This window comes from Geotrypetes seraphini, chromosome 5 (genome assembly GCF_902459505.1).
Source record: "Geotrypetes seraphini chromosome 5, aGeoSer1.1, whole genome shotgun sequence".
Classification (NCBI taxonomy): Eukaryota; Metazoa; Chordata; class Amphibia; order Gymnophiona; family Dermophiidae; genus Geotrypetes; species Geotrypetes seraphini.
In genome coordinates this window covers 244,080,754-244,103,892 of record NC_047088.1, presented here as the reverse complement: position 1 = coordinate 244,103,892, position 23,139 = coordinate 244,080,754, and the positions used below count along the sequence as shown (strand labels likewise).

At 40.3% G+C, this 23,139-nt stretch overlaps 1 protein-coding gene across 2 annotated transcripts in view; it reads right to left on the bottom strand.

Moving 5' to 3' along the window:
- The window catches only part of CFAP221 (cilia and flagella associated protein 221), a 141,714-nt gene that overhangs the window by 32,939 nt on the left and 85,636 nt on the right, over positions 1 to 23,139 (bottom strand). For both annotated transcript variants that reach the window (XM_033947171.1, XM_033947169.1), the window contains exons 15-20: positions 21,236 to 21,329; positions 16,712 to 16,848; positions 15,367 to 15,447; positions 5,381 to 5,485; positions 5,135 to 5,275; positions 2,012 to 2,170 (exon numbers count right to left, since the gene is read on the bottom strand). In XM_033947171.1, the coding sequence (XP_033803062.1) occupies positions 2,012 to 2,170; positions 5,135 to 5,275; positions 5,381 to 5,485; positions 15,367 to 15,447; positions 16,712 to 16,848; positions 21,236 to 21,329 (717 nt within the window). The remainder of the gene's footprint in view (positions 1 to 2,011; positions 2,171 to 5,134; positions 5,276 to 5,380; positions 5,486 to 15,366; positions 15,448 to 16,711; positions 16,849 to 21,235; positions 21,330 to 23,139) is intronic.

Below are 23,139 nucleotides of genomic sequence, written 5' to 3'. Positions count from 1 at the left end.
GCCTCGACAGGGAAGACTGACAAGAACACTAACTGAGCACCGGTCTGTTTCACTTTGTCTCCCAGAGCCACAAAATCACTTTTGATATGTTCAGAGTGGTACCTAGCAGTATCATTTGTGTCAACATGGATGAATAGCTTTGGATAATATGTCATTAGGTTTGATGAGTCTCGGCAAGCTCTCCATAACATCTTGAATTTTGGCACCAGGCAGACAGCACACCTCCTGGGACATCATGTCTGGTATATGGATGGATGCTTCTGTACCCCTGAGAAAGGAATCGCAAACCACCACTACCTTTCACCTCTTAGTGGTCACGGAACCTGCAACTTTGGGGATTTTGAGCTTTAGTTCTTCCTCTCCCAGGGATGCTCTCACCTCCTTCACTTCCAGGGTTGCATATCAGTTCTTCAGGTCAAGAGAAGGTACAGCTAACTTTCAGAAGGCAGTGGCAACTCCAGCACAGAGGTGGCTGATGGCCCCAGGCAGTGCAAATGGTTTGTATGACTAACTGATATGTTACAGAAATGAATTGCATGAGATATACTTGTTGTTCTTTATAACAGATATGTTCCTATAGTTTAAGATGTTCAGCCCCGACTATTATGATTTCACTTTGGTCACTTTAGACCTCCTCAGTTCGGTGGATTGGAATCCTGGTGTCAGGTCAAAAGTGCGCCAGGACAAAGGCGCACGCAGACAACTGAGCGCAATGCGGAGCCGCGCGCCGAAGAAAATGACTGTTTTATAGGGCTCCAACGGGGGATGTGGGGGGGAACCCCCCCACTTTACTTTATACAGTTCGCGCCGCGTTGTGGGGGCATTGTGGGGGGTTTGGGGGGTTGTAACCCCCCGCATTTTACTGAAAACTTCACTTTTTCCCTAAAAAACAGGGAAACAGTTAAGTTTCCAGTATGAGGGGGATTACAACCCCCCAAACCCCCCACAACACCGCCACGATCTGTATTAAGTAAAGTAGGGGGGGTTCCCCAACAAAAACCCCCATCGGAGCCCCTAAAAACACTCTTTTTCTTCGGCGCGCGCTTCCATCTTGCGCTCAGTTGTCGGTGCGCGCCTTTGTTTTCAGCGGTTTTGTCTATGAACCGGAATCTTGCTCTTTCTTAGCTACTGCGCTGCTGGTTTCTTTTCTTGTGTAGCCATGGGCTTCTTTCGCCCTCTTTCTTGTTGGCTTCTACTGGCAGCTACCTTTGTATTTGTCTATTTTGGTTTATTGTTGTGCAGGGCCAGAGATAGGGGAAGCGGAGTTGGGTGGGGGTGGGATTTGGGGACCAAGGGACCTTTGCTGTATAATTTCTTGAACCACTGTACCTACAATTGTATTCCTTGTTCTTTTTTCTGGCTTGTTCAATAAAAATTGTTTCAACTAAAAAAAAAGATGTTCATTATGTATTTGTACTATTAGATAAATTGTGTAAATTGAATACATTGTAGATACTTTTAGCCAGCCTTATTCACAAATACTCTGCTTTTTTTTAGGGATTTTCTTAGGGGGAAGGGAGGGAAATCCTACCCATTAATACCCTTCTCCTTCAGGTGGTGGCACCAGGTGTCAAGCACTCAGGAATCACTGGAACCTACCCAAGGGGGATTCTTGCCAGAGATGTTTAAAAGAGAACAATACATGCATATGCCATATACACATCTAAATAAATTGCACGGTGGCCCGTGCTAATCGGTTTCATAAAAGAGGCCCTAAATAAACAACCTTACTAGTACAGAAAAGGAATGTATTAAAGCAACATTCATCTGGAGTTTTACAAAGAGAAGCAAAGGGAAGTCTCAAACTGAAGCTAGAAATGTTCATTTTACAGCCACATCTGCACCGTTGGAACACATGTTTCTGAAGGGCAGTGCTCGCAAAGCATGCTGGGATTGGGTTTGGATACAATACATCACAAAAAAACAGATGTACTGATATGTCCTACAATGTTACAAAATGTTAATGACTATGCAAAGTAAGTTATAATCATGATATAATAAGTGCTGGTACCTCTCTGTTCAGGAATTTTCTTTGTGTGTTGGCAATGCTGTTTTCCCCAACTCTTTCTTGGCTCATTGTGTATTTTGGGATAGGACAAACATAATATGAAAGGTCGGTTTCTGGATAAGAGAGAGATCTTTTGAATGCAAAAAAATCTGGAGCTGGATTCTGGAAAGAAAAATAGGTGAAACAATCTGATTTTCTTTCAGAAGATTTAATGACATACTTAATTGTCTACAACAGCAAAATTGGGGTTTTAATAGTCTGTACAATACCAGTTTCCTTAAAGAAGAGAGAAATTATATCTTACCTGTTCATTTTCTTTCTTTTGGTGCACCAGATCAGTCCAAGACATTTGGGTTTTGTCTCCATCAACCAGCAGGTGGAGATAGAGTAAAGAACTGTGATGTGCTACATAGGCATCAGTGCAGTTTAACAATTCAATATTATATATCAAAGCAATGGAAACATAAAATAACTTCCTCTTCTGCTAACAGGCAAACCAATAATAAAGTCCTCATTCAACAAGAGAACTTGGAACAATGAATAAAGAAGATTGCCTATAAAAATGTAGAACCTTAGAAGAGACAATATAGTACAGGTAGATACCATGTTTCCCCGAAAATAAGACAGTATTTTATATTCATTTGTGGCCCAAAAAAGGCACTATGTCTTATTTTCGGGGTATGCACATGATCATCTCTCCCTCCCTCTCCTTCCCCCCAATTCTTCCTCTTTCCTTTCTCTCCCCCACATGTACAGCATCTTTCCTCCCCTCCCTCCCATCCCCTTGTGCAGTAGAAGTTCAGAAGTTTGCCCAGCTTCTATCCTTCCCTCCCTATCCCTTGTGCAGCCTTGCCCAGCTTCTATCCTTCCCTCCCTCCCATCCCTCGTGCAGCCTTGCCCAGCTTCTATCCTTCCTTCCCTCCCATCCCTTGTGCAGCCGAACCCTTAAGCACCCCTCCACCCTGCGCAGCCGAACCCTTGCTGACCCTCCATCCTTCCCTCCCCACTGACCGTGAGCGAGCCCTACCTTGATCCGAAGCAGCGTCGGACCGGCAGCACTCTAAACAGGCTGCTTGGCCTTGTCCATCAGGAATTTCATTCTGCCACGTTGGAGAATTGCCGGGGAATCCCGGGACTAGGGCTTATTTTTTGGGTAGGGCTTATATTAAGACCTACCCTGAAAATGATGCTAGGGCTTATTTTCGGAGTAGGTCTTATTTTTGGGGAAACATGTTAGTTGTACTGATCTGGTGTAACTAAAGGAAAGAAAATTAGCAGGCAAGATCTAATTTCTCTTTCCTTAACATTAGTACCAGACTAGTCCGTGATGTGTGAAATGTCAAAAAAAGCATTTTCAAATGGGAGGAAACGAAAAAAGACTCCTGTTCTATTTACTGAAACACCAAAACCAGTTTCCTCTTTTGCTACAAGATCCCGTTCTGAGCTCTTTGGGGAGGACAGGATATAAAAACAAATACATAAATAATAAATATGAAGAGAGGAACATGTTGCAGTTTTACAAATGTCCAGGAGACAGACAGCAGAACGTTCAGCCAAGGAAGAAGTCTCCCCTAATGTAGTGAGCTTTCAAATTCGTAAGAGGTTTTTCCCCACTCAAAACTACCTTCGGAGTTGCAGCTGTGGAGCCTAGAACTTGCATATAATCCCAAACTCAAAGGCTTTGCTGACATAAAATTTCCTAATTTGAGACTGGAGCTTTTGCATTCTGTGAATAGTAAGAAACACTTTTACTTGTTGAAGATTGAAGAGAACTCTGAGATATTCCAGGGACTGAACAGGTATCAATTTGCTTGTTTAGTTGATTTTATATCCGCCCTCCCCTCAGAACAAGTTACAAGTTTACTTACATAATAAAGCGTATTTATACGAAGTGATGGCAAATACAGTATGGTAAAAGATAACAAGGCAAAACACTGTCTGACAGGAATGGTAAAACACAATAAGACATAATATGACAAAACATGGATGGCATGGCAAACAGTATTACAGAGCATGGCTAACCTAGTATGACATGGCAAAATAGTATGGCAAGCGTAGTTTGACAAAACATAGCGAGGTAGACATGGAGCGGCAAACACTGTGTGGCGTGGTATAAATAGTATGGGAAACACAGTATAGTAAATATGACTAAGTCTAGTGTAGTATAGTACGACAAAAATGGCGACAGTTTGACAAAGTGTGAAAAAAACAATGTATGAGAAAACATGGCATGGTTAGACATACTTATAGCATGGTGGGACCATACATATCAGTGAAGTGGGGGGGAGGAACTTGGTATGGTAGAACATTAAATGGTGGGCAATGCAATGTATTGGCATGTACATGGCATGATAGGATGAAGACCAAAAAAACTAGGTGAAACAACCCCAGGCAGAGCAAAAACTGAAGAAGAAACCAAGTGGGGAGTCGGACAGTACACATCAACCTCGAGAACAACAAGTTTTATTAATATAAAAGCAAATAAAATACATATATATCAACACAACGTCCTTTGTCTTTTTTCCAGAGAGTTTCTCCGATTTTCCCGCGATTTGTACCACACTTCGCGAGTCCTTACTACACGCAAGTGCAAGCACGATTTTTAGAGTTTATGATTTAAGTATAACAGTGCCATCTTGTGGACTGACCACTATGCCCCTGAGGCAGACTTCCTTTTGGAGGCTGAAACATGGACCGTCTCGGGTCACCAAGACAAAGGACTTTATATTTATGTGTTGATATATTTATATTTATGTGTTGATATATATGTATTTTATTTGAGTTTATATTAATAAAGCTTCTTGTTCTCGAGGTAGATGTGTATTGTCCCACTCCCCACTTGGTTTCTTCTTCAGTTCATGATAGAATGAAACACACCCCAAAGACTGAAGCAGAACTAACACTCTAGCAGCGACTCAGACACTTTCTTGATGAGAAGATGCTCAAATTAACCAATCATCCAGAGAGGAATGAACTAATTTCTTCCCAAAGAAGAATTGCAACTACCCATGATCTTTGAATATGTTTTGGGAGGAGTTGCCAATCCAAAGGGCATCACCTGAAATTGAGAATGTTGGCCTAGAACAGCAAACCCATTAAACAATTATCCTTCATATGTTTACTTACAAAAATAGAGAGAGGATGGTATTCTGCAGGGCTGAGCAAACTTTCTGGCGGTAAAACTTTAAAAGCTGTAGTGTCTTCTTCAAGTTCTTTCCTTTTTCCCTCAAGGATTTCAGCAAGGAGGCCTGTCATCATCACATCATCCTGAAATGAAAAACAAAATAGAAAAATACAGTAGCTAGCATTTGAGAATAAATATCAATTGAAATAATAAAAACAATGTATTTATGTTTCTTGGCTAGACATTACCTCAGGACCACTCCTAAGAGAGCGGAAAAGGTTGGTTGGTCTATAATCAATTGCATTCTGGACAGATAACGGCAGGTAGCCCAGCACCTTGTAACGCTGAAGGATCTGCATATCAATGAAGATGCTTCATTAGGACACACACAAACAGAACTAGATTCAGAAGTTTTAGAAAACACTACACAGCCAGTTTCCTACGGTACTGAGTTTAATCAGCTTTTATGAGAATTTCACAATATAAAAGTGTTCTTTTCTCTCAGATCATAAAAACAAGCATTAGCAACAGGCTATTTGAAAATTGCAAATCCTACATATGCTTGCAGAGTAGTGCTATCTCCCTAAATTTACTTACAGTGCGAGGTATATTCCTGGACAGGTTTGCATTTATGTTCATGCTTTTGAATTTTTAAAGCTCACTAAAGTTGGCAAATATTTATAAATAAATGTTTTATCCAGCTAAGGATGCCGCCGCCATCTTTTCTCACAGTAAGATTGGAGTCGGATGACAGCGGCAGCCTTGGTGAGTGCAACATATAGAAATTGAAATATTTATGGATGAATTTTGATAGGAGAGGGGCAAGACACAATTGGATGTGACAGCTTCTGTTCTATATTTTGCAGGGAGACCCTTGATAAAACACTTTTTTGTGTGAAACATGTTGGGTCTGACTCCCAGGTTTTGGCTGAGATAAGTATTTATTACTTTTAAAATCTATATCACAATATTGAAGATATGAAGTGATTCATTTAAATTATTTATTCTAAAAAAACACTTAAAGAATATTAGCAAAAAAGAAAAAAAAATACTACAAATGGACAGCCAATGATGAGACACCACGGTATGCTTCCCGCAGTATAAATGATTACAGCGGAGGAGTGGTGGGGCTGAGGCGTCTTTTTGAAGCATGAGATGTTTGAGCAAGTGATGTATTAATTTCATATATATCCAGACAGCACAGCAGCATATACAAATTTGAATTTTTAAAAGCGTGCATTCCATTTTCTCAGGAAAACTAATCGTAAAAATTAGCTGGTGAAAATGTGTGCAGATAGAAAATGATCCTGCAAAGAGCGAAGTGAAGATATGCACATAATTCACTTTGAAAATTATTGTGTAGTCTGCAGGTAAATGATACTCATGGACTTTGCACCCATACAGAAAGTTATAAAGTCATTCCCCAGGTCATTGTCAAAGAAAAATCCTGGTTGAAATTGGTATATAAATGATTATTGATGTTGGCTTTTTGAATACAGGATCTGTTGTTAGCATCACTTGGGAGCTATTGGTCTTATGAACCTTCCCAATGCAAGTGCAAAGATCTCTTCTTCAGTTATATAGATCACAGTTCTTCAACCGCCGGTCCGCGGACCGGTGTTGGTCCGCAGAAAATTCCTGCCGGTCCGCGCAGGACTGGCGAGATCAACTTCTTCAATTTCCTGCCGGTCCGCGCAGGACCGGCAAGATCGAGGAGCGCAGGGCCGGAGAGATAATGGGAAGCCTCAGACTGTGCTTTCTTCCCTTCCAGCGGCTCTCCTTACGAGCGCAGCGATTCAGGAAGGAAGCCTTGGAGCTTTTGCTGAGTCGGGCCGCCTCTGATGATGCAACTTCCGCTTTCCTCAGAGGCGGTGCGACCCAACAAAGGACCCGAGGCTGCATTACTGAATCGCAGCGGTGGTAATTAAGAAGAGTTGCTGGGAGGGGAGAAAGCTGCTGGGCATGGTGAATAAAAAGAAAGGGACAGCTGCTACTGGACCTGGAGAGGGAGAAGGAGAGATGCTGCTGGGAGGGGAGGAGGGAAAGGAGTCTGGGAAGCTGCTGGGCAAGGGGAAAAAGGGACAGCTGCTACTGGACCTGGATAGGGAGAAGGAGAGATGCTGCTGGGAGGGGGGAGGGAAAGGAGTCTGGGAAGCTGCTGGGTAAGGGGGAAAAAGGGACAGCTGCTACTGGACCTGGAGAGGGAGAAGGAGAGATGCTGCTGGGAGGGGAGGAGGGAAAGGAGTCTGGGAAGCTGCTGGGCAAGGGGAAAAAGGGACAGCTGCTACTGGACCTGGAGGGAGGGAGAAGGAGAGATGCTGCTGGGAGGGGAGGAGGGAAAAGAAAAGGAAGAGAGTTACTGCTGGACAGGGGGGAGGAGGGAAGGGAGAAGAAAAAAGGAAGGAAACAGCTTGCAGGGAGATTAGAGGAAGGGAAGGGGAGAGATAGGAATGAGATGGGAAGGGGGGTCAGCAGAGAAATTGAGAGGGTCAAAGAAGCTAGATCTGGTGTAGGAGAGATAAAAATGAAGAGAGCAGTGAAGCTGGAGTGAATTGTGTAAAAAGGAGAGAGGGGCATAGAAAGAAGACAAATACCATATGGAAGGGGGAGAGGTCAGACTGTAGATGGAAGGGGCAGATGCTGGATTGAAGAGAAAAAGAGGGCAGACGCTGGAAGGAAGAGAGTGAAAAGAAGATGAAAGCAGAAACCAGAGACAACAAAAGGCAGAAATAAATAATTTTATTTCTATTTTGTGATTAGAATATATCAGATTTGAAATATATATCCTGCTAGAGACATAACTGGGGACTGCAGTATTCTGTTAGCATGATATTTCTATGAACTTGGCTTGTTCAGTTTTCTTGATAGTAGAGGGGATATATGTGAAGGGGAGGGGAGACAGGGGTTTTGTTGGTCCATGCTCTGTATATTTGTATTTATAAAATCACAATTGTTCAGAATATTGTTTCTTTTTATACTTTAATAAAATACGTTCAATATAAAATCATAATTGCGGCTTGTGCAGATGGGATCAGATGGTTTGCGGGGACCGAGCTCGCGGAAATGGAGCGTAAACGGGGTTTTTAAATTTTAGTCCTATTAGTTTGCCGGTCCACAAAATAATTCTTTTATTTCTGCCGGTCCACGGGTGTAAAAAGGTTGAAGAACACTGATATAGATCATGACAGCAGAAGTTCTCTTCCTTATATATACAATTGTGTCCTGATCAAACTGTTATGTTCCAATGAAATTTTAGGTCAGCACTGCTCAACCTTTTTCTGGTCACAGCAATGCTCTTGACCACACTATAATATGTCATGATGATGCACCATTCGGGGTTGCAACCCTTAGTTTGGGAAGCACTGCTCTAAGTGAACAGAAGATAACACAATCTCTACTTACTACAAAGTTAAACACAAATCAGTTGACCAAGTGCACAGCCTAGGAATATTTATTTATTTAAAAAATTTACAGTATATACCGCATAAATCTTATGTGATTCACATAAAAAACAAACTTAAAACTTTGACTATACAAACACAGTAATCATAAAGCTAAGTCCTACATAACTTGAAATAACATCCCCACACACAACCCGTCCTTGACATATGATAAACCAATTTCTCAACCGCAGTCAAACCCCATCACATAAATGCATTGATAAACAGGTATGTTTTTAATAGTTTCTTAAAGCCTAATCTGGACTTACATAACCGCAAGGTTCCAGCTAGAGTGTTCCAAAGCTTCACTCCCCCACCACCACCAACACCATAGCATCTCCAATCCTTGAATGAACAATTGACCAGCTCTTGTTAGATTTTAACTGCATGCTTGTTTCAGATCGCAAAGCTCTTCATGGATTACTGCAATGCGCTAGTCAAAGGTCTGAGGAAGGAGGGGGAGGAGAAAGGCCTGTACAGGTGCATACAGGTGAAGAAGGTAAGACCTCCATGAAACTGGAGGTGAAGACAGAGCCCCCTGAAATCCCCAGAATAATAGAAAAATGGCAATACATTTTACAGGCCTGAAAAATACTTTGAAACATTACAGTTCTCACAAACTCTTATCTCTGCTAAAATTAGCAAGCCAAGCGGAACCCATCCTTCATACAGAAGCCAGCAAACATCTGCTGAAGTCTATCTGTGAGAATAAAATTACCAGCACAGAAGGGGATTACTACATACCTTAATCAAGAATATAAAATTAATTACTGTACAAATAAGGAATGGGCAGACCTTGCTTGGAAAATTGGAGAACCTTGATATTAAAAAGGCATATGTCGGAAAATAGATAGAACCTTTTTGGTAAACAGGATATCACGCGCAATATGACTTAGGAAAGTAAAAATATTGTCCAATTAATGAAATGATAAGAAAAATGACCATTATGACAAACTGTGTATGTCCAATAACAATCAAACACGTAATATGTACTAACGTGGTCTCAGACTGTCAAAAATATATAAAAAGTTAGTCTTTTGATAACTCAGCAGGACAGACACCCAGGTATACTCAAGCACTTGAAGTATATTATCTGTCAGCTCTATATGCTGAAGGGATTTATTCTTGTAACTTGTTATTGATTATCAATAAAATATATATTACTTATACCAGCATATTGGGTTGTCATGAGGTCATTCGGTGAGGTCCATAACAGGTGGCCTTCAAGTCTCACAGCAAAGAATGTACAATGTCTCCAACGTGTACAAAACAAGGCGATCAGTCTTCTAAAAAACCTCCATGCCCGCAACCCTGTCTCCCAGGCTCTAGCGTTGGCTCACTGGCTGCCTGAAACCAAACATTGTTTCTTCAGGGGCCTGATGCTAGCATTCAAATCCTTGCACAACATGGCACTGGGCTATGTGACGGCTAAGTTTCCTCCATATGTGCCAAACAGGTCCTTCCTCTCCCAGAATGAAATATGCCTCAAAACGCCCCTGGCCATGCCCTTCAACTGCAAACTGCCAAATAACATTCCTACTCCCACTTTATACCGAGCCACTGGAATCGACTGCCCCCACAGATCAGATCCCTTGAAGGACTCCTCAACTTTAGGAAAGCAATAAAAACATACCTCCCCCTGCCCTTGTCTGATGGACTACAAAGAAAAGTATATTGATACCGGATCTCGGTATGTGTCATGTAAGGAAACTTGTATTGAAAAATCTGGCACTGTAACTATGGCAAATCTAACCTGTAAACAGTCTATGTGTGTCAAGCTAGGATATAACTTGTACTGGAAAACTTGTACTGTAAGGACAATTATGGCAAATCGTAACCTGTAACCTGTATAACCTCTATAATAAAACCCTAAGCGCGCATGTGTACTTACAATGCCATGATCCCTGCCACCATGATGTGTGCCTCCGTATTCTATTTGCAGCGCACGCGGCGGTTGGATGCTGGCCTACACGAAAAAAAAAAAAAACGCTGCCCACAGAGACAAACAGGAAGTGAAGGACCGCAGCACACAGTCGCACAATCAACTCTAACATCCGTTTCGGGGGGGGGGGGGGTAGGGAATCAAGCACCCTGGAGTAGGAGGACAGGGAGAGAGTGTGAGCGTTAGAGATAGCTCCACATAAGGCGCCGCTGTAGGCACCCCGGCAACGGGTAGAGGAGGAGAAGGCCCGATGATAGGGAGAGACCGCTGGAATTTGGAACAAATGGTGCTACTGGACAGGGGGAAGGTAAAAGGAAGGGATAATGACTACTGTTGGACAGGGGGAGCAGGAAAGAGGTGCTGTTGAACAGGGGGGAGGTAAAAGTTATGGAGAAGTGCTACTGCTGGACAGGGGGATCAGGGAAGAAGTGTTTCTGGACAAGGGGGAGGTAAAATCAATGGAAAAGGCTACTGCTGAATAGGGGGAGCCGTGAAGAGGTGCTGCTAGACAAGGGGGAGGTAAAAGTAAGGGAAAAGGCCTACTGCTAGACAGTGAGAGCAGAGAAAGGGGGTGTTGCTGGACAGGGGGGAGAAAAAAGTAAGGAAGAAAGGGTGCTAGCACCCATTAATGTAACGGGCTAAAAAACTAGTTATATTTATTAGTATTAGACCACTAGTATGTGTCAAGTTAGGATAATAACTTTTTTTTTTTTAATTCTTTATTCATTTTTACATATTACAACAAGTGTATAAGAAAAATCATTTGAACTTATAAATATACACTTGATTAACTTTCATATATCATTAAAAATATAACTTTTCATCAAATATCTATATTCTATAATATTTTGAATATTATGAACTATTCCTAGTATCTAAACAATTGATATCAAGTTAGAAAACCCTCCCAACCCCTCCCTCCCCTTACAAAAGTTCCATTCCCAATACATCAAAAACAGTTAAATACTCTTATACATTATAGGATTTAATATTTATTACCCACCCACACCCCTCCATGTCAAATATCTTACTTTGGGAAAACGTTATTACCGTACTCATTACAAAAATCTGTTAATGGTCCCCAAATCTTCTGAAATTTACCAAAATATCCTCTTTGTATTGCTATTGTGCGCTCTATTTTATATATATGACACAAAGAATTCCACCAGAAACTGTAATTTAATCTGCTATGATTTTTCCAATTGAATGTAATCTGTTGAATGGCAACTCCAGTCAATATAAAGGATAATAACTTTTATCATAAACTTGTACTGAAATTATAGCAAATCCAGTGCAAATCATAACCTGTTAACTGTATACCACGCACACATGTTTACCCTGTAACCTGTTCTGAGCTCTTTGGGGACAACAGGATAGAAAAGGAATTAAATCAATCAATCATAAAGTATTACATTATGGCATGCTTTTATCTCTCTCTTGCCATCTAATTTCATACAGTCCATCCAGAACCTTAAGATCCACACAATCCAATCTGCAATATGTCCCTTCACTAAGACAAATACGATGGCTCCCACTATCTAATATAATAAAATAATAGGCCGCGCATGCACACTAAAAAAACGTGTTCCCTGGTCTGTCGTGAAAAAATGAGTGCGCATGCGCGGCCCCGCCTCTCACTGTCCATAGTTCTGCGGCGGCTTTCAAATAAAAAAAAAAAAACTTACACAACTGCGGCGGCCTTCCTCACCCCTGGCTCTCACTGCATGGTACCGGCTCCTCTCTCGAACTGCACCAGGATCGAGAGAGGAGCTGCGGCGGTGGCTTTCAAATACAAAAAAAATAAAATAAAATACACAGCTGGGGGTCGCCGCTCTCACCCGGCTCTCACGGTGCGGCTGAGCGCTGGCGGCCGGCGAACCCTAATTGCGGCAGCGGCTTTCAACTACAAAAACAAAAACAGCTGAGGGCAGCAGCTCTCACCCGGCTCTCACGGTGCCGTGTTCCCTGATCCGATCTCTGTTCTTCCTGCACCATGGCACGCCGCCGCCGGCCGGGAGCTCCTGGGGGCCGGCGGCGCAAGCCGCCCGGCCAGTGCTGAGGTCCCGCCTCCCGCTTCCGCCTTACACGGCGCCGCCAGACCCGGCCCTACACTCAGATCCGCGAACAGGGGATCAGGAACTAAACAGAGATTTTAAAAAACATACAAACAACAGTGGACAAGGACAGAGACACATAAACACTCACAGAAGGACAGGGGGCGAAAGAGACAGATTGAAAAAATCACAAAACACAGAGGACAAGGAGAGAGACACACACAGACACTCACAGAAGGACAGGGGCTAAAGAGACAGATTGAAAAAAATCACAAAACACAGAGGACAAGGAGAGAGAGACACACAGACACTCACAGAAGGACAGGGGGCTAAAGAGACAGATTGAAAAAAAATAACAAAACACTAAGGAGAGAGAGAGACACAGGAAACAAATGTTACAGCCGGTAGGCTGTTTTAAAGAAGAGGAGCCGCATGCTGGACAGGGGGAGCAGGTAAGGAGTGCTGCTGGACAGGGGGCGCAGGGAAGAGGGTCAGGGGGAGAAAGTAAGGAGTGCTGCTGGGTAGGGGGAGCAGGGAAGAGGGTCAGCGGGAGAAAATAAAGATAGCTGCTGGACAGGGAGAGCAGGGAAGAGGAACAGGGGAGCAGGGAAGAGGAACAGGGGAGCAGGTAAGAAGTGCTGCTGGACAGGGGGAGCAGGAAAGAGTGACTGGGGAGCAGGGAAGAAGTGCTGCTGCACAGGGGGAGCAGGGAAGAGGGACAGGGGGAGCAGGTAAGGAGTGCTTCTGGACAGGGGGAGGTAAAAGGGAGAAGGCCTACTGCTGGACAGATGGAACAGGCAAGGGGTGATGGTTGACAGCCGAGGAAAGAGAGAGACAGAAAGCGGCCAAGGGGAGAGAGAGAGAAAGAAAGACACACACATCTATTCTAGCACCCGTTATTGTAACGGGCTTAAAGACTAGTAATAATAATAATTACAATAATAATAATAATTTATTTTTATATACTGCCATACCCGAAAGTTCTAGGCGGTTCACAACAATTAAGCATAGTACAAACAATGCAAATCATTTGAGATTTGGCAAGTTACATGCATATAATATAGGGAAAAATACATACAATATAAAAAAGATACAAGCAATTTAAAAATGGAATAAAAAATGTTAAAATAATAAAAATACATTAAGAACCCAATCTGTTGAATAATTGAGTTTATATCTGTTTTCTAAAATCAAGATAAGAGGAGGCTTCTAACACAGTATTGGCAAGCCATAAATTCAGTTTGGCCGCCTGAAAAGAAAAGGTTCTTTCAAGGAACCTTTTGTAATGACATAATTTTATTGAGGGATATGCAAACAAGTATATTCTTCGAGAGCTCTTGTTAGTGTAACTCAGTGTAAAATGAGGGATAAGATAACCCGGTAGCATGCCAAATACTATTTTATAGCAAATGCATAAAAACTTAAACAAAACTCTGGATTCCAATGGTAGCTAGTGGAGCTTTTGATAAAAGGGGGTAACATGTTCCCATTTTTTTAGGCCGAAAATAAGGTGGACAGCCGTATTCTGAACCACCCTTAATTTTCTGAGGATTTTCTTGAAAGCGCCCAAATATATGATGTTACAGTAATCAAGAATACTCAGAATGGAAGATTGAACTAACAGATGGAAAGAGGCTTCGTCAAAGTACTTCTTAATGGTGCGGATTTTCTAGAGCACCAAGATACTTTTCTTAAATACTAAATCAGAATGTTTTTCCAATGTGAGATGTTTATCCAAAGTTACTCCCAGTATTTTTAAGGATTGTTCAATATTATAATCCATCCCATTCACATGTATCATAGTTTCCTTGATTTTATCATTAGGAGCTGCTAGGAAAAATTTAGTTTTTTCTGTATTTAATTTTAATTTGAAAGCAGACATCCAAAGTTCGACCTGATTTAAAATGATTGAGAATTTATGAACTCAGATGAAAAACAAATTAGCGGAATGACTATAGTAATGTCATCCGCATAGATGTAAAATTTGAGCTTTAGGCTCTGCAAGAAATTTCCCAAAGAAACAAAATAGATGTTGAACAAGGTGGGGGACAAAGGGGAGTCCTGAGGAACTCCACAGGAATTGTCCCAACCGTAGGAGAGAATATCGTCCTTTTTTTAAAAAAATTTCTTTATTAACATGAAATACTATCATATAACACTTGAACATCATACATTATATTCTTAATATGTAAATTAATTAAAAACCCTCCCATCTTTCTATACAATCATTAAAACTATCATATTCCTTCAAAATTTCAATTTCGCTACATCTTATCTTCCAATCCCCTCACCCCCCTATGTATATTATCAAAGAAAAATGATGCCTATTCACTACAAAAATCAACCATCGGTCTCCATATCTTTAAAAAATTCTGTATTGCAGAATATCATCCTTAAACACCTGATAGGATCTTTTTCCCAGGAACCCATGGAACCAATTCAGGACTATAGAGTGCTATATCAAATTAATTAATAACTTGATATTTAAACACGACAGTTGGCATTTGAATTAGTCATGGATATTCAGTACTGCTATCTGGATACTGAGCTGCACTATATATCCGTGTAGTGCAGTCAGTATCAGAGCTATCTCTATCTCATAGAATTACTCTGAGCGTTGGAGCAGTGTAGGAGCATTTAGCTCCCCGGGCTGCAGTAGAAACCTCTACCACAGCTTAGTAAAAGAAGGCCATAATTAGTGATATTGATACCTTATAATAAAGGCATTTAAAACATTTTAATCATAGTTAGTGGACATATTTACCATATAAAAAGAAGGAGAAGATATAAAACTTAACCGTTAAGACGAAGAATGGAAGTAGTTGTTTGAGATGAACTTCAGCAGGCTTGACAGAGAATGAAAGAAGAATATCTTCTGTCTAAAACAATCAAACATTTAAAATTAACATCATTTTTAATTTCAATTTTTTTTTAACAAATAGCATTTATAGAGATAAAATAGATTCTGCTTTTCACCTTTTCAGGTGCGTTTCATCCAAGTAGTGCCTGTTGAAGAGACCCCATCCATCTGTTTCTGTACGCACACACACACACACACACAGACATATAGGACACATACATATACCACAACACATACACACACACACACACACACACACACAAAGACTCATGCTTCAAACAGTTCCTGACACCCTAACAAGTCACACTTTACTGTGTCTTTTCACACCCAGTCCCTGAAAATATGTGCTTGAGATTTCAAATGGAGGAAAAAGAAATCCCTCAATTTGTCACACTATAATTATGCACTTTTTATCTTCTTGTTTGTTTCTATTGACACACCTCCATAGAGTCGTTGGCCTCTCCTGCTCACTCTATGTACTAACTCAGGTTTTTATCCTCCAGCAACTCAGTGGCAGGAGACATGAATTCTTCTATCTGATAATATAAAGATGGATTGTTTTGTCCCCTTTTTTTTTCTTTCCATCCCAACAGATATAGGCCAAGAAATTATACCTAAGGAGCTTAAAATATCTGTCTGTCTGGGGGCAACATAGCTGAGAATTTAACATGTGAAAATTGGTTAGAAGAAACAATGAATTCAAAAATAGGCAATACACTTCTTCCTCCGTATTCACTGTGATAGGGGATTAACAGAACTGCAAATACAGAAAAACCGCAAATAACTTTTTCATATGTTATTCGCTGTTTTCTATTAAAAACCATCGTGAAATGGTGAAACCCTTCCCATTGTTCTTACCATTCATGTCTTCTTTTCTAATAAATACTATTGTAGTTCTGCCCTCTTTTCCTTATGTATCTGTTAGTTTGTATGTCAATCTGTTAAATTTATGCAATTTATTGTAAAAATTAGTATATTGTAAAAATTAGTATATGTGTATACCTTTTTTATTTTATTATGTAAATCGCTTAGTAAATTAAATAAGCGATTCAATAAGTTAAAAATAAACTTGAAACTTAAGGAGAGGCAAAACACGGTGATGAAAGTGCTGGGAATCAGCGATTTCTCTATGCAAGCTGATATAATTTGGGGGGAGGAGCTATCAAGTTAAAAACCGTGAATAACTGAAACCGCGATTGCTGAAACCTAAATTTGGAGGGAGAAGTGTACTGTGTTTTATTGATTAATTTATTTTTTAGGAAGTGTTACATTTTATCACTTACCAAATCCTCGCTCTTTTCAGGTGGATGGGAGGGGAATGCGAATGGCAGCACCTTTTCCTGACTCACTTGGAGAGAGACTGCAATGTCTTTGTCTTTGTGTACTTTAAGGCTGATATCTGCTATACTTTCTTTTGAAACTAGGGAAAAATAAATGTCATGTAACATTTTAAGAATCTGACTCGATTTTGCTTTTCCCTGACCACATATATATGATGTAAATCAACCAATTCTAGATTGCTGTCTTGAGAGCTTTACAGATCTACACAAGGAAAAAAATTGGTTTGTTTTTGGACTTTAGGCCTCCCTCTTTTTTCATCCTTATATACTGATTTAAAATGTAAAATGTTTATTCCAACCGTTTAGCATCTGCAAGTTGACATTACACATGTTTTTTTTTTTTTTTTAAATCTTTATTCATTTTTAATACTTCAATAAGTGAAAACAGAATAAACATTTTACTCTTTAGACATCACTTATAATTTTACAAGATTCAAACAGATCAATACCCTCCCCCACCCCATCTAATCATAAGAACATAAGAACATAAGCAGTGCCTCCGCCGGGTCAGACCATAGGTCCATCCTGCCCGGCAGTCTGCTCCCGCGGCGGCCCAAACAGGTCACGACCTGTCTGAATCACCAGAAGGGGCTCCCTTGCCACCTTGGTTTCTCATTGAAGTCCTATCTTCCCATCGTAGTCCTAACCCTCCGGTCTTGCACATGCACGACCTGTTGGGTTTCTATACTTATTACCTGGTTAGCTTTCTATACCTGTGTTACATCCCAGCACCTCTCTCAGTATCCCACGATCCCTTTATCCCTCAGGAATCCGTCCAATTCCTGTTTGAATCCCTGTACCGTACTCTGCCTGATCACTTCCTCCGGTAGCGCATTCCAAGTGTCCACGACCCTTTGGGTGAAAAAAAACTTCCTTGCATTTGTTTTGAACCTATCTCCCTTCAGTTTCTCCGAATGCCCCCTCCTACTTGTTGTCCCCTTCTGTCTGAAGAATCTGTCCCTATCCACCCTCTCTATGCCCCTCATGATCTTGAAGGTCTCTATCATATCTCCCCTGAGCCTCCTTTTTTCCAGAGAGAAGAGCCCCAGCCTATCCAACCTCTCGGCGTATGGGCAGTGTTCCAGCCCTTTTACCAGTTTCGTTGCTCTCCTTTGGACTCTCTCAAGTACCGCCATGTCCTTCTTGAGGTGTGGCGACCAATACTGAACGCAGTATTCCAGATGTGGACGCACCATCGCTCGATACAATGGCATGATGACTTCCCGCGTCCTGGTTGTTATGCCCCTCTTTATGATGCCCAGCATCCTGTTGGCTTTTTTCGAGGCTGCTGCGCACTGTGCAGATGGCTTTAGTGATGCATCCACCAGCACACCCAAGTCTCTCTCAAGTCTGCTGTCTCCCAACAATGCCCCCCCCCAATTTGTAGTTGAACAATGGGTTCTTTTTCCCTATATGCATGACCTTGCATTTTTCAGTATCATTTTTCAGTATCATTAAAGTATCTATAAAATTTTACCATAGTTTTAGAAATACACTATACATGTTTAACCATAAATTACACATGTATAAACATTCAGAATTGTTTATCAAACCTCATAAATACACCCTTCCCTCCCAATACCATTAGTAAAAATATTCATTTTAAACCTTATATTCCACCCCTCCCTGGATGTGCAGTTTATCTGACAACAAAAAAAATACAACTATAATAATTCTACAAAAGACATCAATGGGCCCCATATTAATTTAAAATTTTTAGTATTCCCTAACAAATCAGCGTTCATTTTCTCATATTTATAAATTAGACATAAACTTGCCTACCAGAATGTAAAGTTAAGACGATCCCAGTTTTTCCAGTTACGTGTAATCAATTGTACAGCTGTACTTGTCATAATTAAGAAGAGTTGTCTTTTATATTTGGCTAGGGGATCTTTAACATGCAAAATGGTACCACAAATCACTACTTCATAAGTTAAAGGAATCGCAGATTCTAAAATATTATTAATATGTCCCCAATGATCTCCAAAAAATCAGTATCTTAGGGCAATAAAATAATAAATGATCCAATGTTCCCACGTCTAGATGACAGTGCCAGCATCTATTAGATCTAGAATTATCCAACTTATTCAATCTAACTGGGGTCTAAAAAGAACGATGCAACAACAACAAAAAAGTTTGTTTCATAGATGCTGACGCTGTAGTGTACACCTCATCCTCCAAGACCAAATACGTGGCCATCGAGATGCAGAAATATACTGCTTAATCTCAATGCTCCAAATGTCTCTAAGAGCGTTTTTGGGTTTCTTATTCACAAGTTCAGATATTAATTTATACCACTTGGCGGCCTGATGTCCTTGCATAACTGTCTGAAAACAGAGGAACTGCAAGCTATAGTAATTTTTCAAATTACGCCAATCAGGGAATCCCCTCTGAATAGCCTGCTTCAGTTGCAACGATTTATAAAATTGAAATTTTGAAATACCAAAAGATTGTTGCAACCGTGAAAAATCAAGCAATTCTCCATTTAAAATAACATCCTCTAATGTTCTTATGCCTGCTTGCATCCAATCTTTCCAGGCAATTTTAGACCCGCCTATTTGTATCTTGGAGTTCAGCCATAGGGATTGACACAAAGACTGTTCTATAGGAATTTCAGTTAACTTATTTATACATCTCAGGGTCTTCCAAGTATCTAAAATAATGATATTATCCTTAGCATAACTAGGTAGTTTAATGTCTAATATATGTGACAGGTCAAATGCACGCAAGACAACAGCGCGCGGACAAAAACGTGAAGACAAATCAGTGCAAAGATAATTGCGCGCAAAGATAATAGCGCATGAGACAATTGAGCGCAATGATAACTCAGCGCATATGAGACAGACGCATTGGGGACATAATTTTCCATTCCAAAATTAACCATTCTGGATAATGTTCCATGAGGTCAGGCAGGATCCAGTACATACCCTGACGCAGAATATAGGCCTGATGATACCTAAAGAAATTTGGAAAATTTACCCCCCTCCACACTTTACACATGTTAACTTTTAGGTTAACATACATTAAATTTATTCTGTGTGCACTGGGGGGGGGGGCTTTTACTAAATGCACAACTAGTGCACACTATCAAGCTACTGCAAAATACTTTAAAGTTTTTTTGTGGTATTTTGCCTGTTAGCGTACAGTAAACCCTGCACCACCAATTTTTCAAAATATTTTGGGGAAAGGGCATGGTATGGGAGGAGACTGGGCATGAAAGCATTATCTAGTTAGTGTATGCTAATTAGGGTGTGCTAACTGGATAACACAGAGTTAATATGGGAGCTCTAAGTGCTTCCTAAATACATTCAAGTCAAATTTTCCCAAATAACATGCTAATGACAATCCACCCCCCCCTTTTTACAAAACCGCGGAAGCGGTTTTTAGTTTAGACCAGCGCGCTTCTAAAACAGGTCTAACTTAAATGATTCAAGTTAGACCTGTTTTAGAAGTGCCAAAAAGATGCCCAAACTGACCAGATAAACATTGGAGGTATTAATCTCTGCCCCCCACCCCCACAACCCCAGTGGTCACAGACTCCTTCCCACCCCAAACATTTTGCAGAATGTCCTGGATCAGGGGTCTCAAAGTCCCTCCTTGAGGGCCGCAATCCAGTCGGGTTTTCAGGATTTCCCCAATGAATATGCATGAGATCTATGTGCATGCACTGCTTTCAATGCATATTCATTGGGGAAATCCTGAAAACCTGACTGGATTGCGGCCCTCAAGGAGGGACTGAGATCCCTGTCCTGGATGGAACTTAGATATTTCATCCTGCAAAATGTTTGATTATATCTGCAGGATGTTCACGTCTAAGCCGGCCCATATCACGCCTCCCAACATGCCCCTTTACTCTCTGGGCACACAGTGGGTGAAACGTCCCACTAGACGTCCAGGAAATGAGTTTTGATTATCGACACTTGGCTGTTTTGGTGAGAAAAATATCCAAATGTTGACTTTTAGGCGCTTCTTTGGACATTTGGATGTTTTGATTATGCCCTGATAGTGTTTTGATTATGCCCCTGATTGAAATTGCCCTCAAAATGTGCCGTGTAAAATCTGGGCATAGCATGCACTAAAATCCCATGTTAGCACATGCTAAGCCTAGATTTCAGCCCACTTTAGTAAAAGGATCAGTTATTTTTTTTAAGGTGTACTAACAGACCATATATGTGTTGATGAATGCACATCCTTGGAAGGCTTCATTAGCACAAGAAGTTGAAACAAGACCCTCTTTCCATTTAATCACCATTTTATGAGCACAGGGGCCACCTGGCACGTTCAGCTTCTCTGCTGGAATATGCCTGCATTACTACTTGTTTGAAACCAAATAGCTCTGCTTGACTGGAGACCCAAAATTTGCTTTCTTATGAAAGAATCAACAGTCACCAGATAATGGTCTCCTGCACAGCAGTGCAAAGCATTGCCACAAAGCCATCAACCTACAATTTGTAGTCTTATTTTTACCTGATTCAGGTCCTCTATCTACGAGTTCTTTGAGATGTTGAACCAGTCCTTTTAATTGCTCCAATCTGTGATTTACTCGACACCGAATTAAAATCTAGGATAAATCAAGTTTTAAAATATATATTTATGTTATTGGATTAGATATGAAAGCGAGTCTCACAGAATTGCTATTTCATAAAATTGAAGTTGTAAAGGTTTGCATGCTAAATCCACCTGTGTACTTTGCACCTACTTGCACAAGTGGCTGAGTGGGTGCAAGACAGCTGGAAATCACAAGTATATGTGCTGTTTTACTCCCCCAGGTTAAATGTGTCCACAGAAGTGCCTCTTTTCACCAGGATAAAAGTATATGCATCATGGAAGGCCATGTGCACATTTAGGGTTCCTTTTACGAAGGTGCGCTAGCGTTTTTAGTGCGTGCTAGCCAAAAAACTACCGCCTTCTTAAAAGGAGGCGGTAGTGGCTAGTGCGCGCGGCATGCACTAAAACCGCTAGCGCACATATGTAAAAGGAGCCCTTAATCAGCCAGAGGACAATTTTCAGGCAAGCCATTTTACCTTGATGAATTACTATCTAAGTAAATGGTGTGAAGGTTGATTCTGTAACTGGATGTGCCCCTTGTGCAAGCAAATTCACAGAATACTAGTACTTAAGTGTGCTGTACATATATCAGTGAAGGTGCTAGCCAGTGGCGTGCAGTGAAGGTTTTCAGGGATTCAGTGAATTCCCCAACTGTACAGCCCTGCTTTTTTAATTTTTTTTGTTAACTTTATGCTTGATGCAGTTTGATTTGGTGAGTAGGCAGCCTGCTCAATCAGTCAAACTGCATCAAAGAAAAAGTACAAAAAAAAAAAAAGCAGGGCTCTTAGGCTGGGGATTCTCTGAACCTCTTCAAAAATACAAAATGCATCTCCCAATATCATACAATATGGTTTAAATTTGAGAGAAGGATCTCAGAAACCTGCTTGATGTTCTCAATCATTCAATCTGTCAAGACTTATACAGTTCCAAGTCTCTATCATGGATCCTGAAAAACCTCTCTTACTATATTATGTATATTACTTAAAATTTCTTTAATTTTTTTTGTCTTTTTTGTGCAATTCTTAGGTGCAAAACTAATGTTGTTTTTTTTAAGTTCTTTATTCATTTTAAAACTGACAAACAAGTGATTAATATTATAACATTTCATTTCTTTTTTTTTTTTTTTTTTTAAATTTTTATTTATAAATTTTTCATTCTTACAATATTTGAATCATACAAAATATTATTAATTATTACATATCCAAAATATTATCATTAATAATTCATAGTATTTAAAATATAATATGGTAAAGATTATATAATATCATGTAAAATATAAATCCCTCCCCCTTTTTATATAATATGTTTCCACTAATTAATCAAATCCCACCCCATTCATATATAATTTTTATCATTGTGCTAAGAAACTAATCATTAGAATAATTTGTCAATGGTTGCCAAATTTTCTTGAAATTAAGAAGACTTCCCTGTTGTAACGCTAATATTTTTTCCATTTTATAAATATGACAGACAGAATTCCACCAGAACGTATAATTTAATTTGGTATAATCTTTCCAATTTTGAGTAATTTGTTGCATGGCGACTCCTGTTAGTATTAGTAATAGCTTATTATTATTTGCTGAAATCGGACTCTTAGTTCTCATTGCAGTGCCAAATAATATGGTGTCATATGAGAGTCCTACATGATTTTCTAGTAACTTATTAATTTGGGGCCAAATTGAATTCCAAAATGCGTTTACACAGGGACAGAAAAAGATTAAATGATCTAACGTCCCTATTTCCAATTTACAATGCCAGCATCTATTAGATCTAGTACTATCTATTTTTTGCAGGCGCGTTGGGGTCCAGAACACTCTATGTAA